We start from the raw sequence: 13,948 nt of genomic DNA, 5'->3' as shown, positions 1-13,948 counted from the left end.
TGTAGGGGTGCGCCAGCGGGATGAAGTGGTAGTATTTGCTGAAGCGGTCGACAACAGTGAGGATGACCGTCTTGCCGTGCACCCGAGGCAGCGCCTCGATGAAGTCGATGCCGATGTCTGACCACACGCCGGAGGGAATCAGGAGAGGCTGAAGGAGGCCGGCTGGACGTAGGTGGTCCGACTTGTATCTCTGGCACGTGCTGCAGGCCTGGATGAACTCCTGCGGGTGAGCGTTGGTGGTGGAGGGCACGGTGGATCGGGAGTGGTCGGGCGAGGCTCACCTAACTCGGGATACCAAGCTGTCAAGGACGGTGTACCCTTGACTTGCCGGACCGCGGCTACGCAGTTCGTAGCCATCGGCCGTCTTCTCCGGTGGGGATTATGCCTCCCAACCACAGGCTTAACAGAGGTAGAAAGGTGAGAGACAACTGATTATTGCTTGCCTTCAAAGGTCCGATTACAATCCATTTATAAGGCCAGCGGCCAGAGCAAATGGAGAAGCCCACCTTGATTATAGGACCTGACCAATCTTAGTTTCCTTCCTAGCCCTTTCCTTCCTAGCCGCTAATCACTGGCGCCTGTTCCTGATCTGCGCGATCCCCCTGATCTGCGCGATCCCCTGCTGCGCGGTCGGCGCGTTCCTCAGCGCGGCGAATGTTCCGCACGAGCCTCCCCCTATGGATATACGGTTGACCGTACATGACACTGTAACCTTTTTATTTTTTAAGCACCTAAGGCTTTTAAGCACCTAAGGCACGAGGCAACTTCATAGGCATAGAAGTAAGGTGAATAAAAGCATAAAGCAATATAATAGATAGATGATATAAATCATAATAGGTAGATTATAGTTAGATAGATCATAGATGATATAGAACATAAGTCCCAATGCATAGCATAGTTCATAAATAACATGGTTTTGCACCGGTGCAACCTAATGCATAGTTCATAAACTAACAAGTCCACAAAAAACTCATAACAACATTAAATCCAAATTCTCAACTCTCAAGTCCTTTCCATCTAGGCATATTCATCCTTCAAGTCATTGTTTGTATTGGAAGGGAAACCTTCACCACCATCTTCATGGTCGATGGGATCTTCATCTTGACTATCAACATCCTCATCGTCATTCACTATCTCGTTCTCATCCAGTGGTTCTGTTACATTGTACCACATCACTTTATCCTCCTGCAAGATGCTCCTTTTCTTACATAAAGAGCACCACGAAAGGGCCTCTAGCGTAATGGTTAGGACTTCCGAGTAGCACCTCCAGGTCCCGGGTTCGATCCCCCTTGGGGACAAATTTCGGGTTTGGATAAAAAATCCTCTCATTGTGCCCCACCCGCTCTCGAAGATCGATATCCTGCGCGCCACCCTCCGACTGGACCGTTGCAGAGTGGGCAGTTGATCGGCCCGTTAGTGATGAGGGGTCAGGGTTCGGGGGTTTTCTCGGTCGAGACCATGTTTCGGTCTCTTCTTAATATAATATCGAGAGGGCGGTCTTTCCCTCCCCGACCGAGTTTTTTTACATAAAGAGCACCGCATCAATCTCGATTTCCAGTCACAACCTAATACCCATACTTCCAACCAAGAATCATCACTTTTTTGGCATTCATATTTGAGCTGTCATGGGATCATATTCATCCACCTGAGCTCATTGGTTGTTGCTCATCACTTGCCATGCCCACCTATAGAAGTAGTCGAGCATTGAACTACTGAAACTGAAGCATACACAAAGCCACAAACCAAAGAGATAGAGCCATAGAGAGATAGCAGACAGCACAGCAGCCCTGGCCCACCAAGTTAGGCACAAGCGGCCGGTTGCACTGGCGAACGGAATTGATGGTGCAGGGACTGTGTGCATGGCGGATGGACGACGTGGGCAACTGGGCGTGTGGGTTTGATGGATGGACAACACGGTGGGCAACACTGGAGGAGGGACAAGCGGCCACACCGGCTCGCCGTGAGCAGCAGCTAAGCTCTCGCATCGGTGAGGCGTAGGTTGGGCGGCCGCGGTGAGGAGGTAAATGTGTGGGCGAGGCAGCGCGTCGAGGGGAGTCTGACGGAGTCAAATGAACTAGGCTTCTCAATCTAGGGTTATTGGATGTCGTGCTCAATTCCTATAGCGTCCAAATCAATTGCCCATGGACGCCTTAGCCACGCCTCATGGAAGTCATGGACGATTCAAGGACGCCATATGCCTAAGATCTGAAGTGTCTAGTATGGCGTCCTAGCTGCAGCGCCTTACCGCTTAAGCAACGGTTAGAGGACGCCATAACAACCATGAGTGGCACACATGTAAGATTTTCATGCTTTGTGGTGTGTGGAGTGTGTTGTATATTTTGATCCCTTCTTAATGCAATGATACACAGCCCTCAAGAGTATTCAAATTTTAATTACCAGTAGCATATGAGAAACAATTAAATACGTTAACACATACCGACAACTGAGATAGTTCAAAAGAACTGTGTTCTCAAAAGTTTAGTGGAACCAAACGTGTGAAGTTGTGAACTATGGTAAAGACCGAATGATCCAAAGAAACTTGGAAATACAGGTTGTGACACAAATAAAAACTCACCAGTGGCTGCATCCGCTTTTTCCCAATTGGGTATCTGTATGGATTTGGTGTTTGCATTGAAAAGGCAGTAAACCACAAGATAAATCCTGACAACAAGTCTAGAAGAGAATCCAAAGTTGATGCGATGATAGCAAGTGAGCCACTCCTTACTGAAGCATACACTTTTGCAGCAAAGAGAACCATATTTGCAAAGTTAGACAACCGTATGGCTAATGTTTCACTCCTGGCAACCTTTTCTCGTTCTTCCTGCAGGTCAATAAAGTGGTTATCAAGCATTTATTGATGCAGTCTCACTTTCTTAAAAAAAGAAGTAGAAACAAACACAGTGAGGAAAATTTGATCATTAACATCCACATAAGCTACCTTCACTAATGTCGTTCATACATAATATACCTTGGACATTCCAGGAAGGAAACCACGATCTGTAAGTGTGTCCATCTCACTAAAACCCTCAAGCATCTCCACTTGCTGTTGATAGTATTCAGCAACAACATCCTCAGGACCTTGAGCTGTCAATAGAACAATAAATTTTAGGATTAATTAGATATATGCCATTCAAATTTTTGCAAAATTAGATGGTTAGTTCAATTTGATGCCATGAAGTGGCATGAAAATGAACCGGTTTCCCACTTTCCAAAGAAAATATTGAAATATACTCACTTTAGTTCAAAACAAAAGGAGGGAGATATGTGAAAAGCTTTCATCAAAATAAGACAGTCAGGACTTAAAATAATGTGACCAGCAAAATTACCATGGACACATATCTCGTTTGTTTTTATAAAGTCCCACTTCAAAATTCATTTGTAATTGCCTTTCCTAATATATAGCACCGGAGATACAATCGGACTACCGGGACTAAAACAGAAATAACCCAGACAGCTAAGGGGGTGATTGGTTTGTAGGGACTAATTTTTAGGGAGTGTTTGAATGCACTAGAGCTAATAGTTAGTGGCTAAAATTAGCTAGAGACATCCAAACAACCTAGCTAATATTTCAGCTATTAGCTATTTTTAATAAATTAGCTACTAGTTAGCTAGCTATTTGTTAGCTAGCTAATTATACTAGCAATTTTTTAGCCAACTAACTATTAGCTCTAGTGCATTCAAACACCCCCTTAGTCACTTCATTTTATTCTATTTAGTTCCTAAATTGTCAAATATGGAAACTAAAATAGAGTTTTTGTTTCCATATTTAGCAATTTAGAAACTAAAATTGAATAAATTAGAGGGACTCAAAATTAGTACTTAGAAACCAAACACCCTCTAAAGCAAAAACAACAGTACACCGATATAGCAACGGAAAAGACTACAGTTTGTCATTCAACTTCACCGCGGGGTGTTTGAATGCACTATAGCTAATAGTTAGTGGCTAAAATTAGTTAAGACATCCAAACATCTTAGCTAATAGTTCAACTATTAGCTATTTTTGGTAAATTAGTTAATAGTTAGGTAACTATTTGTTAGCTAGCTAATTCCACTACCAATTTTTAGTCAACTAACTATTAGTTCTAGTGCATCCAAACACCCCATTAGAAGCCGATATGATGGTGTCACACAGATGTCCTTTACTCTTGTGTGCTGATCTGTCAGTTGCCACTTAACTACACACACCACACAACAACCAAAATATCATAATAATAATTTTCCAGAACTTCCGCATGCGCAGTCCAAGAAATGAGTACCTCACGTGATGGAGACTGCCTTTCCTCAAATAGGCAGGAGTGGAATTTGCAGAACCCCAAAGCTAAAATTGTACTAACGGAAAGATGGCATAGACATTCATGCTGGGTTCCCAAAGTGGCGTAATAGCAAATAGGTAAGAACTAGGCCGCATCTAGGCCAACACTACCCAATGTCCTAATTCGACCCCCGGTTCTGGACTGAAAAAAAGAATCAAGCTAGTCCGCCCTAGCGTCAACCTAGCTCTCACTAACAGAAACCTCCCAAAAATTTGCACCGCTTGTACTCACATGTCGCAGAAAGCAACAAATTTATTTTACGAAACAAACCAAGTCGTCGAAACACGGGGCGCGTTACGCGCGTAAGACCAGATCGGCCAAACACAAAACAAACACAGAAAAGGAAAAAAAAACTTAATGGATGCAAAACATGAAAGCAATACAGCCGAGAGAGAAGGACTGACCTAGCACGCCGAGGCAGTGGTGAAGCGGACCGTTCGGCGGCCTCTCCTGGTGCGCCTCCGGCGGGCGGAACCCCTCGAAGTTGAGCCGCCACGAATCCTCCACCTCGGTGGGTACGCCGCCGCCGCGGCCAGCCTCCACGGCCGAGAGCAGGAGGAGCTCCTCCCCGTCTCCGCCGTTCGCCGCCGCCGCCATTCTGGAACCCTAGCAGACTGTGAGCTTGGGGCAACCGCGCTTTGACCCGTACGTACGTGGTGCTCTCCCGCGGCGCGGCGGCGGCGCGCGAGGACTAGGAGCAGACTGACGGCCGAGTTGGTTTGGTAGTTGCCAAGCGGGCAAACGCACTAGCCGTCTAGCCCCAGCCCCGGCCCCCGCGTGCGTCGTCCTCTCTGCGATTAAAAGAGGGCGGCGAGGCGGGCGAGGAAAGCGTGGGAGTGGGAGTTATTCGTCGCTTGCGAGGGCGCGCACGCGCTGGCTGCGCCGAGCCTATGAGCCCGGACAGGCGACTCGTCGGGAACCGGCTTCGGACTTATCGTGGGCCTGGTGTACTTGGTGCAGGGGGGGCTGGGCTGGTGGGCCAGAATTCTACCGGTACGCAGCACATGTGGAGGGGCACGATTTGAGGGGACTCGGATCTCGGAGAGGCCAGATGACACGAAACCGCGACGCGACTGCACGAGCCGCACGTGGGGCCTGCTCGTTACTCGTTAGCGACCAAAATTTGCCATGTCCAATAATTAATCAAGCGAAAGTTAAACAAAAAAATATCATAATTTTGGCAAGCCAAATATGAGGTCACCGAGTCTGTTAGCAAATCAAATAACAGCTAAAATCATGGCACAATAATATATATAGAAAAGCCAAAACAACATTAGGAATTTAGGAGTATTTTATTTGCAACAGGAGTATGGGTGTGCATGACAGAGTTTGGTCAACAAATGAGACACGTGCGCCGTATACTTTGCACGAAGCTAAGCGAACGTCACCAATACATCGAGACCTACACGTCTCCGAGCATCGATTTATTACAAATCGAAGGGCCATCTGTCGTACGGTATCATTTGATTCAATCTGACTGCCGGTTCAAGCCGGTAAGAAAAATGTGGCACGGTTCTGGTCTTGCCAATTTCAAGATGGAAGGCGTACGGTGTGGCCACAGTGGCCCGCTGCGTCGAGATCCCCGTAGCTTTCATTCGCCCTTCGGGGCAAAGAGCCATTCCCGTGCTCATCGGACAAGAGCGTGCGGTCCAATCAAAGTCCGGTTGAGCAACAGGGAACGGAGCGTGAAGACCGGTTGAGCAACAGGAAGCGTGGCCGCGCGGTACAGCGTGGAGAAGGATAGACGGGGACTCCTCCGACTCGACGTTTGTACCTGCACAAGAATTTTCCAGCGTTCCGCGCCCGTCGGCATACAGCGACGGTGATGGGATTTAGGAAGGAAAATCGTACGATGAGTGCAGGACCTAATCCGGCGATGCGAATAACGTGAATTGCGTGGTTATTCCACATTGTTGAAGACGAAGTTCGTAGTCCTAGCACACAGAAGAAAATCGGGGCTACTGTTAATTGATAACGAAGACGAGGGAAAAAACAAACGAATTGGGGCGTTTATCCATGATAATGGAGAATCGTTGGTTGGTGAGGGCTGCCGACTGTTCGTGTGGAAGTCAAAGAAAATTTTGTAAAGTATACCTGATCTTGGACCGCTGCAGTGAGATAAACTAATTCAGGACGCCACGTTAACAGCACGCGATTAATATGTTTAAAGTTGCTAATAGATGTGTAAGTACAATCAACCCTAATTGAGGGTTTTAGTGATTAATGACAAAACAAACTAAGATTCTAACAAGTTTGCTCCTAGTATATACACAGTATTTCTACAGACAGGAGAAGCACAGATCTTACGAGCATAAAAGTATAAAGCACAACGGATTTAAAATTCCACATCAAATGGCGTGCTTCAAGTGTTAAGTGAAAGACGCCTAGAGGGGGGGTGAATAGGGCGAAACTGAAATTTGCAAATATAAACACAACTACAAGCCGGGGTTAGCGTTAGTAATAAAGAAACGAGTCCGCGAGAGAGAGCGCAAAACAAATCCCAAGCGAATAAGCAAGTCAGACACGGAGATTTGTTTTACCGAGGTTCGGTTCTTGCAAACCTACTCCCCGTTGAGGAGGCCACAAAGGCCGGGTCTCTTTCAACCCTTCCCTCTCTCAAACGATCCACGGATCGAGTGAGCTTTCTTTTCTCAATCACTTGGAACACAAAGTTCCCACAAGGACCACCACAAGTTTGGTGTCTCTTGCCTCAATTACAAGTGAGTTTGATTGCAAAGAGAGGATCAAGAAAGAAGAAAACAATCCAAGCGCAAGAGCTCGAAAGAACACAATGCAAATCACTCTCTCTAATCACTATGGCGTTGTGTGGAGTTTGGAGAGGATTTGATCTCTTTGGTGTGTCTAGAATTGAATGCTAGAGCTCTTGTAGTAGTTGGGAAGTAGGAAACTTGGATGCAATGAATGGTGGGGTGGTTGGGGTATTTATAGCCCCATCCACCAAATGTGGCCGTTGGGAGGCTGTCTGTTCGATGGCGCACCGGACAGTCCGGTGCACACCGGACAGTCCGGTGCCCCCTGCCACGTCATCACTGCCGTTGGATTCTGACCGTTGGAGCTTCTGACTTGTGGGCCCGCCTGGGTGTCCGGTGCACACCGGACAGGTACTGTTTGCTGTCCGGTGTGCCAGTATGGGCGCGCCTGACTTCTGCGCGCGCAGAGCGCGCATTAATTGCGCGGCAGAGATCCGTTGGCGCGGAGATAGCCGTTGCTCCGGAGTCGCACCGGACAGTCCGGTGCACACCGGACAGTCTGAATTATAGTGGACTAGCCGTTGGAGTTTCCCGAAGCTGGCGAGTTCCTGAGGCCGACCTCCCTTGGCGCACCGGACACTGTCCGGTGTACACCGGACAGTCCGGTGAATTATAGCCGAGTCGCCCTTGGAAATTCCCGAAGGTGACGAGTTTGAGTCTGAGTCCCCCTGGTGCACCGGACATGTCCGGTGGCGCACCGGACAGTCCGGTGCGCCAGACCAGGGGTGCCTTCGGTTGCCCCTTTGCTCCTTTGTTGAATCCAAAACTTGGTCTTTTTATTGGCTGAGTGTGAACCTTTTACACCTGTATAATCTATACACTTGGGCAAACTAGTTAGTCCAATTATTTATGTTGGGCAATTTAACCACCAAAATTAATTAGGGACTAGGTGTAAGCCTAATTCCCTTTCAATCTCCCCCTTTTTGGTGATTGATGCCAACACAAACCAAAGCAAATATAGAAGTGCATAATTGAACTAGTTTGCATAATGTAAGAGTAAAGGTTGCTTGGAATTGAGCCAATGTAAATGCTTACAAGATATGCATGGATTGTTTCTTTCTTATATATCATTTTGGACCACGCTTGCACCACATGTTTTGTTTTTGCAAACTCTTTTGTAAATCTTTTTCAAAGTTCTTTTGCAAATAGTCAAAGGTAAATGAATAAGAGTTTGCAAAGCATTTTCAAGATTTGAAATTTTCTCCCCCTGTTTCAAATGCTTTTCCTTTGACTAAACAAAACTCCCCCTAAAAGAGATCCTCCTCTTAGTGTTCAAGAGGGTTTTGATATATCATTTTTGAAATACTACTTTCTCCCCCTTTTGAACACAATAGGATACCAATTGATAAATACTCTTGGAAAACACTAAGTTTTTGAAATTGGTGGTGGTGCGGTCCTTTTGCTTTGGGCTCATTTCTCCCCCTTTTTGGCATGAATCGCCAAAAACGGAATCATTAGAGCCTTCGAAGTAATTTCTTCCCCTTTGGTCATAAGTAAATGAGTTAAGATTATACCAAAGACGAAGTCCGGTCCTTTTGCTTTGGGCTTTTACTCTCTCCCCCAAAGACAAGGTCCTTTTTTTGGAGCGATGGCGAAGGATGAGTTACGGAGTGGAAGCCTTTGTCTTCGCCGAAGACTCCAATTCTCTTTCAATATACCTATGACTTGGTTTGAAATAGACTTGAAAACACATTAGTCATAGCATATAAAAGAGATATGATCAAAGGTATTCAAATGAGCTATGTGTGCAAGCTAGCAAAAGAAATTTCTAGAATCAAGAATATTGAGCTCATGCCTAAGTCTGGTAAAAGATTGTTCATCAAGAGGCTTGGTAAAGATATCGGTCAATTGATCTTTAGTGTTAATATAAGAAATCTCGATATCTCCCTTTTGTTGGTGATCCCTAAGAAAATGATACCGAATGGCTATGTGCTTAGTGCGGCTATGCTCGACGGGATTGTCGGCCATCTTGATTGCACTCTCATTATCACATAGCAAAGGGACTTTGGTTAATTTGTAACCGTAGTCCCGCAGGGTTTGCCTCATCCAAAGCAATTGCACGCAACAATGGCCTGCGGCAATGTACTCGGCTTCGGCGGTGGAAAGAGCGACCGAATTTTGTTTCTTTGAAGCCCAAGACACCAAGGATCTTCCCAAGAACTGGCAAGTCCCCGATGTGCTCTTTCTATTGATTTTGCACCCCGCCCAATCGGCATCCGAATAACCAATCAAATCAAATGTGGATCCCCGAGGGTACCAAAGCCCAAACTTAGGAGTGTAAGCCAAATATCTCAAGATTCGTTTTACGGCCGTAAGGTGGGATTCCTTAGGGTCGGATTGGAATCTTGCACACATGCAAACGGAAAGCATAATATCCGGTCGAGAAGCACATAAATAGAGTAAGGAACCTATCATCGACCGGTATACCTTTTGATCCACGGACTTACCTCCCGTGTCGAGGTCGAGATGCCCATTGGTTCCCATGGTGTCTTGATGGGCTTGGCATCCTTCATTCCAAACTTGCTTAGAATATCTTGAGTATACTTCGTTTGGCAAAGGAAGGTGCCCTCTTGGAGTTGCTTTACTTGAAATCCTAGGAAATACTTCAACTCCCCCATCATAGACATCTCGAATTTCTTTGTCATGATCCTACTAAATTCTTCACATGTAGATTCGTTAGTAGACCCAAATATAATATCATCAACATAAATTTGGCATACGAACAAATCATTGTCAAGAGTTTTAGTGAACAAAGTAGGATCGGCCTTGCCGACTTTGAAGCCATTAGCAATAAGGAAATCTCTTAGGCATTCATACCATGCTCTTGGGGCTTGCCTGAGCCCATAAAGCGCCTTAGAGAGCCTATAGATATGGTTAGGATACTCACTGTCTTCAAAGCCGGGAGGTTGCTCAACATAGACCTCTTCCTTGATTGGTCCGTTGAGGAAGGCACTTTTCACGTCCATTTGATAAAGCTTAAAGCCATGGTAAGTAGCATAGGCCAATAATATGCGAATTGACTCAAGCCTAGCTACAGGTGCATAGGTTTCACCGAAATCCAAACCTTCGACTTGTGAATACCCTTTGGCCACGAGTCGAGCTTTGTTCCTTGTCACCACACCATGCTCATCTTGCTTGTTGCGGAAGACCCATTTGGTTCCTACAACATTTTGGTTAGGACGTGGAACTAAATGCCATACCTCGTTCCTTGTGAAATTGTTGAGCTCCTCTTGCATCGCCATCACCCAATCCGGATCTTGAAGTGCTTCCTCTACCCTGTGTGGCTCAATAGAGGAAACAAAAGAGTAATGTTCACAAAAATGTGCAACACGAGATCGAGTGGTTACCCCCTTATGAATGTCGCCGAGGATGGTGTCGACGGGGTGATCTCGTTGGATTGCTTGGTGGACTCTTGGGTGTGGCGGCCTTGGTTCTTCTTCATCCTCCTTTTCTTGATCATTTGCATCTCCCCCTTGATCATTGCCATTATCTTGAGGTGGCTCATCTTCTTGATTTTGCCCTTCATCAACTTGAGCCTTATCCTCATTTTGAGTTGGTGGGGATGCTTGCGTGGTGGAGGATGGTTGATCTTGTGCACTTGGAGGCTCTTCGGATTCCTTAGGACACACGTCCTCAATGGACATGTTCCTTAGCGCTATGCATGGAGCCTCTTCATTACCTATCTCATCAAGATCAACTTGCTCTACTTGAGAGCCGTTAGTTTCATCAAACACAACGTCACATGAGACTTCAACTAGTCCAGTGGACTTGTTAAAGACCCTATATGCCCTTGTGTTTGAGTCATAACCAAGTAAAAAGCCTTCTACAGTTTTAGGAGCAAATTTAGATTTTCTACCTCTTTTAACAAGAATAAAGCATTTGCTACCAAAAACTCTAAAGTATGAAATGTTGGGCTTTTTACCGGCTAGGAGTTCATATGATGTCTTCTTGAGGATTCGGTGAAGATATAATCGGTTGATGGCGTAGCAGGCGGTGTTGACCGCTTCGGCCCAAAACCGGTCCGGTGTCTTGTACTCATCAAGCATGGTTCTTGCCATGTCCAATAGAGTTCGATTCTTCCTCTCTACTACACCATTTTGTTGAGGGGTGTAGGGAGAAGAGAACTCATGCTTGATGCCCTCCTCCTCAAGAAAGCCTTCAATTTGAGAGTTCTTGAACTCCGTTCCGTTGTCGCTCCTTATTTTCTTGATTCTTAAGCCGAACTCATTTTGAGCTCGTCTCAAGAATCCTTTTAAGGTCTCTTGGATTTGAGATTTTTCCTGTAAAAAGAATACTCAAGTGAAGCGAGAATAATCATCCACTATTACAAGACAATACTTACTCCCGCCGATGCTTATGTAAGCAATCGGGCCGAATAGATCCATGTGGAGTAGCTCAAGCGGCCCGTCGGTCGTCATGATGTTCTTGTGTGGATGATGGACTCCAACTTGCTTCCCTGCCTGGCATGCGCTACAAATCCTGTCTTTCTCAAAATGAACATTTGTTAGTCCTAAAATGTGCTCTCCCTTTAGAAGCTTATGAAGATTCTTCATCCCAACATGGGCTAGTCGGCGGTGCCAGAGCCAACCCATGTTAGTCTTAGCAATTAAGCATGTGTCGAGCTCAGCTCTATCAAAATCTACTAAGTATAGCTGACCCTCTAACACACCCTTAAATGCTATTGAATCATCACTTCTTCTAAAGACAGTGACACCTACATCAGTAAAAAGACAGTTGTAGCCCATTTGACATAATTGGGAAACAGAAAGCAAGTTGTAATCTAGAGAATCTACAAGAAAAACATTGGAAATAGAATGGTCAGAAGATATAGCAATTTTACCAAGACCTTTGACCAAACCTTGATTTCCATCCCCGAATGTGATAGCTCGTTGGGGATCTTGGTTTTTCTCATATGAGGAGAATATTCTTTTCTCCCCGGTCATGTGGTTTGTGCACCCGCTGTCGAGTATCCAACTTGAGCCCCCGGATGCATAAACCTACAAAACAAATTTAGTTCTTGACTTTAGGTACCCAAACTGTTTTGGGTCCTTTGGCATTAGAAACAAGAACTTTGGGTACCCAAACACAAGTCTTTGACCCCTTGTGTTTGCCCCCAACAAACTTGGCAACTATCTTACCGGATTTGTTAGTCAAAACATAAGATGCATCAAAAGTCTTAAATGAAATGGCATGTTCATTTGATGCATTAGGAATTTTCTTCTTAGGCAACTTAGCACGGGTTGGTTGCCTAGAACTAGATGTCTCACTCTTATACATAAAAGCATGGTTGGAACCAGAGTGAGACTTTCTAGAATGAATTTTCCTAATTTTGTCCTCGGGATAACCGGCAGGGTATAAAATGTAACCCTCGTTATCCTGAGGCATGGGAGCCTTGCCCTTAACAAAGTTTGACAATCTTTTAGAAGGGGCATTAATTTTGACATTGTCTCCCCTTTGGAAGCCGATGCCATCCTTAATGCCAGGGCGTCTCCCATTATAAAGCATGCTACGAGCAAATTTAAATTTCTCATTTTCTAAGTTGTGCTCGGCAATTTTAGCATCTAGTTTTGCTATATGATCATTTTGTTGTTTAATTAAAGCCATATGATCATGAATAGCATCAATATCAACATTTCTACATCTAGTGCAAATAGTGACATGCTCAATGGTAGATGTAGATGGTTTGCAAGAATTAAGTTCAACAATCTTAGCACGAAGTATATCATTCTTATCTCTAAGATCGGAGATTGTAATTTTGCAAACATCAAAATCTTTAGCCTTAGCAATTAAACTTTCATTCTCTAATCTAAGGCTAGCAAGAGATACATTCAATTCATCAATCTTAGCAAGCAAATTAACATTATCATCTCTAAGATTGGGAATTGAAACATCACAAACATGTGAATCAACTTTAGCATTTAAACTAGCATTTTCATTTCTAAGGTTGTCAATAATCTCACGACAAGTGCTTAGCTCACTAGACAATTTTTCACATTTTTTAACTTGTAGAGCGTAAGCATTTTTAACCTTAACATGTTTCTTATTTTCCTTAATAAGGAGGTCCTCTTGGGAATCCAAAAGGTCATCCTTTTCATGAATAGCACTAACCAATTCATTCAATTTTTCCTTTTGAGCTATGTTAAGGTTGGCAAAAAGGGAACGCAAATTATCTTCCTCATCCCTAGCATTGTCATCACTAGAGGATTCATATTTAGTGGAGGATTTAGATTTAACCTTCTTTTTGCCGTCCTTTGCCATGAGGCACTTGTGGCCGACGTTGGGGAAGAGGAGTCCCTTGGTGACGGCGATGTTGGCGGCGTCCTCGTCGTCGGAGGAGTCGCTTGAGCTCTCGTCGGAGTCCCACTCGCGACAAACATGGGCATCGCCGCCCTTCTTCTTGTAATACCTCTTCTTCTCCTTTCTTCTCCCCTTCTTGTCGTTGCCTTGGTCACTGTCACTAGATATAGGACATTTAGCAATAAAATGACCGGGCTTACAACACTTGTAGCAAACCTTCTTGGAGCGGGACTTGTAATCCTTCCCCCTCCTTTGCTTGAGGATTTGGCGGAAGCTCTTGATGACGAATGCCATTTCCTCATTGTCGAGCTTGGAGGCGTCTATTGGTTGTCGACTTGGTGTAGCCTCCTCCTTCTTCTCCTCCGTTGCCTTGAATGCAACGGGTTGAGCTTCGGATGTGGTGGGATCATCAAGTTCATTGATCTTCCTCGAGCCTTCAATCATGCACTCAAAACTCACAAAATTCCCGATAACTTCCTCGGGGGTCATTTTAGTATATCTAGGATTACCACGGATTAATTGAACTTGAGTAGGGTTAAGGAAAATAAGAGATCTTAGAATAACCTT

At 45.0% G+C, this 13,948-nt stretch overlaps 1 protein-coding gene across 2 annotated transcripts in view; it reads right to left on the bottom strand.

The window, feature by feature from the left end:
* The window catches only part of LOC103651034 (metal tolerance protein 5), a 34,118-nt gene that overhangs the window by 3,505 nt on the left and 16,665 nt on the right, over nt 1-13,948 (bottom strand). The window contains exons 1-3 of one of the 2 annotated variants that reach the window (XM_008676627.4): nt 4,718-6,568; nt 2,969-3,084; nt 2,576-2,821 (exon numbers count right to left, since the gene is read on the bottom strand). In XM_008676627.4, coding sequence (XP_008674849.1) covers nt 2,576-2,821; nt 2,969-3,084; nt 4,718-4,910 — 555 coding nt within the window. In that variant the 5' untranslated portion in view covers nt 4,911-6,568. Of the gene's footprint in view, nt 1-2,575; nt 2,822-2,968; nt 3,085-4,717; nt 6,569-13,948 lie in introns of those variants that run through there. The other variant, XM_035966385.1, reaches the window with a different exon arrangement.

Source organism: Zea mays, chromosome 3 (genome assembly GCF_902167145.1).
Source record: "Zea mays cultivar B73 chromosome 3, Zm-B73-REFERENCE-NAM-5.0, whole genome shotgun sequence".
In the NCBI taxonomy this organism is placed as follows: Eukaryota; Viridiplantae; Streptophyta; class Magnoliopsida; order Poales; family Poaceae; genus Zea; species Zea mays.
Note: the sequence above shows the minus strand (reverse complement) of the source record. Positions and strands in the feature narration are given on the sequence as shown.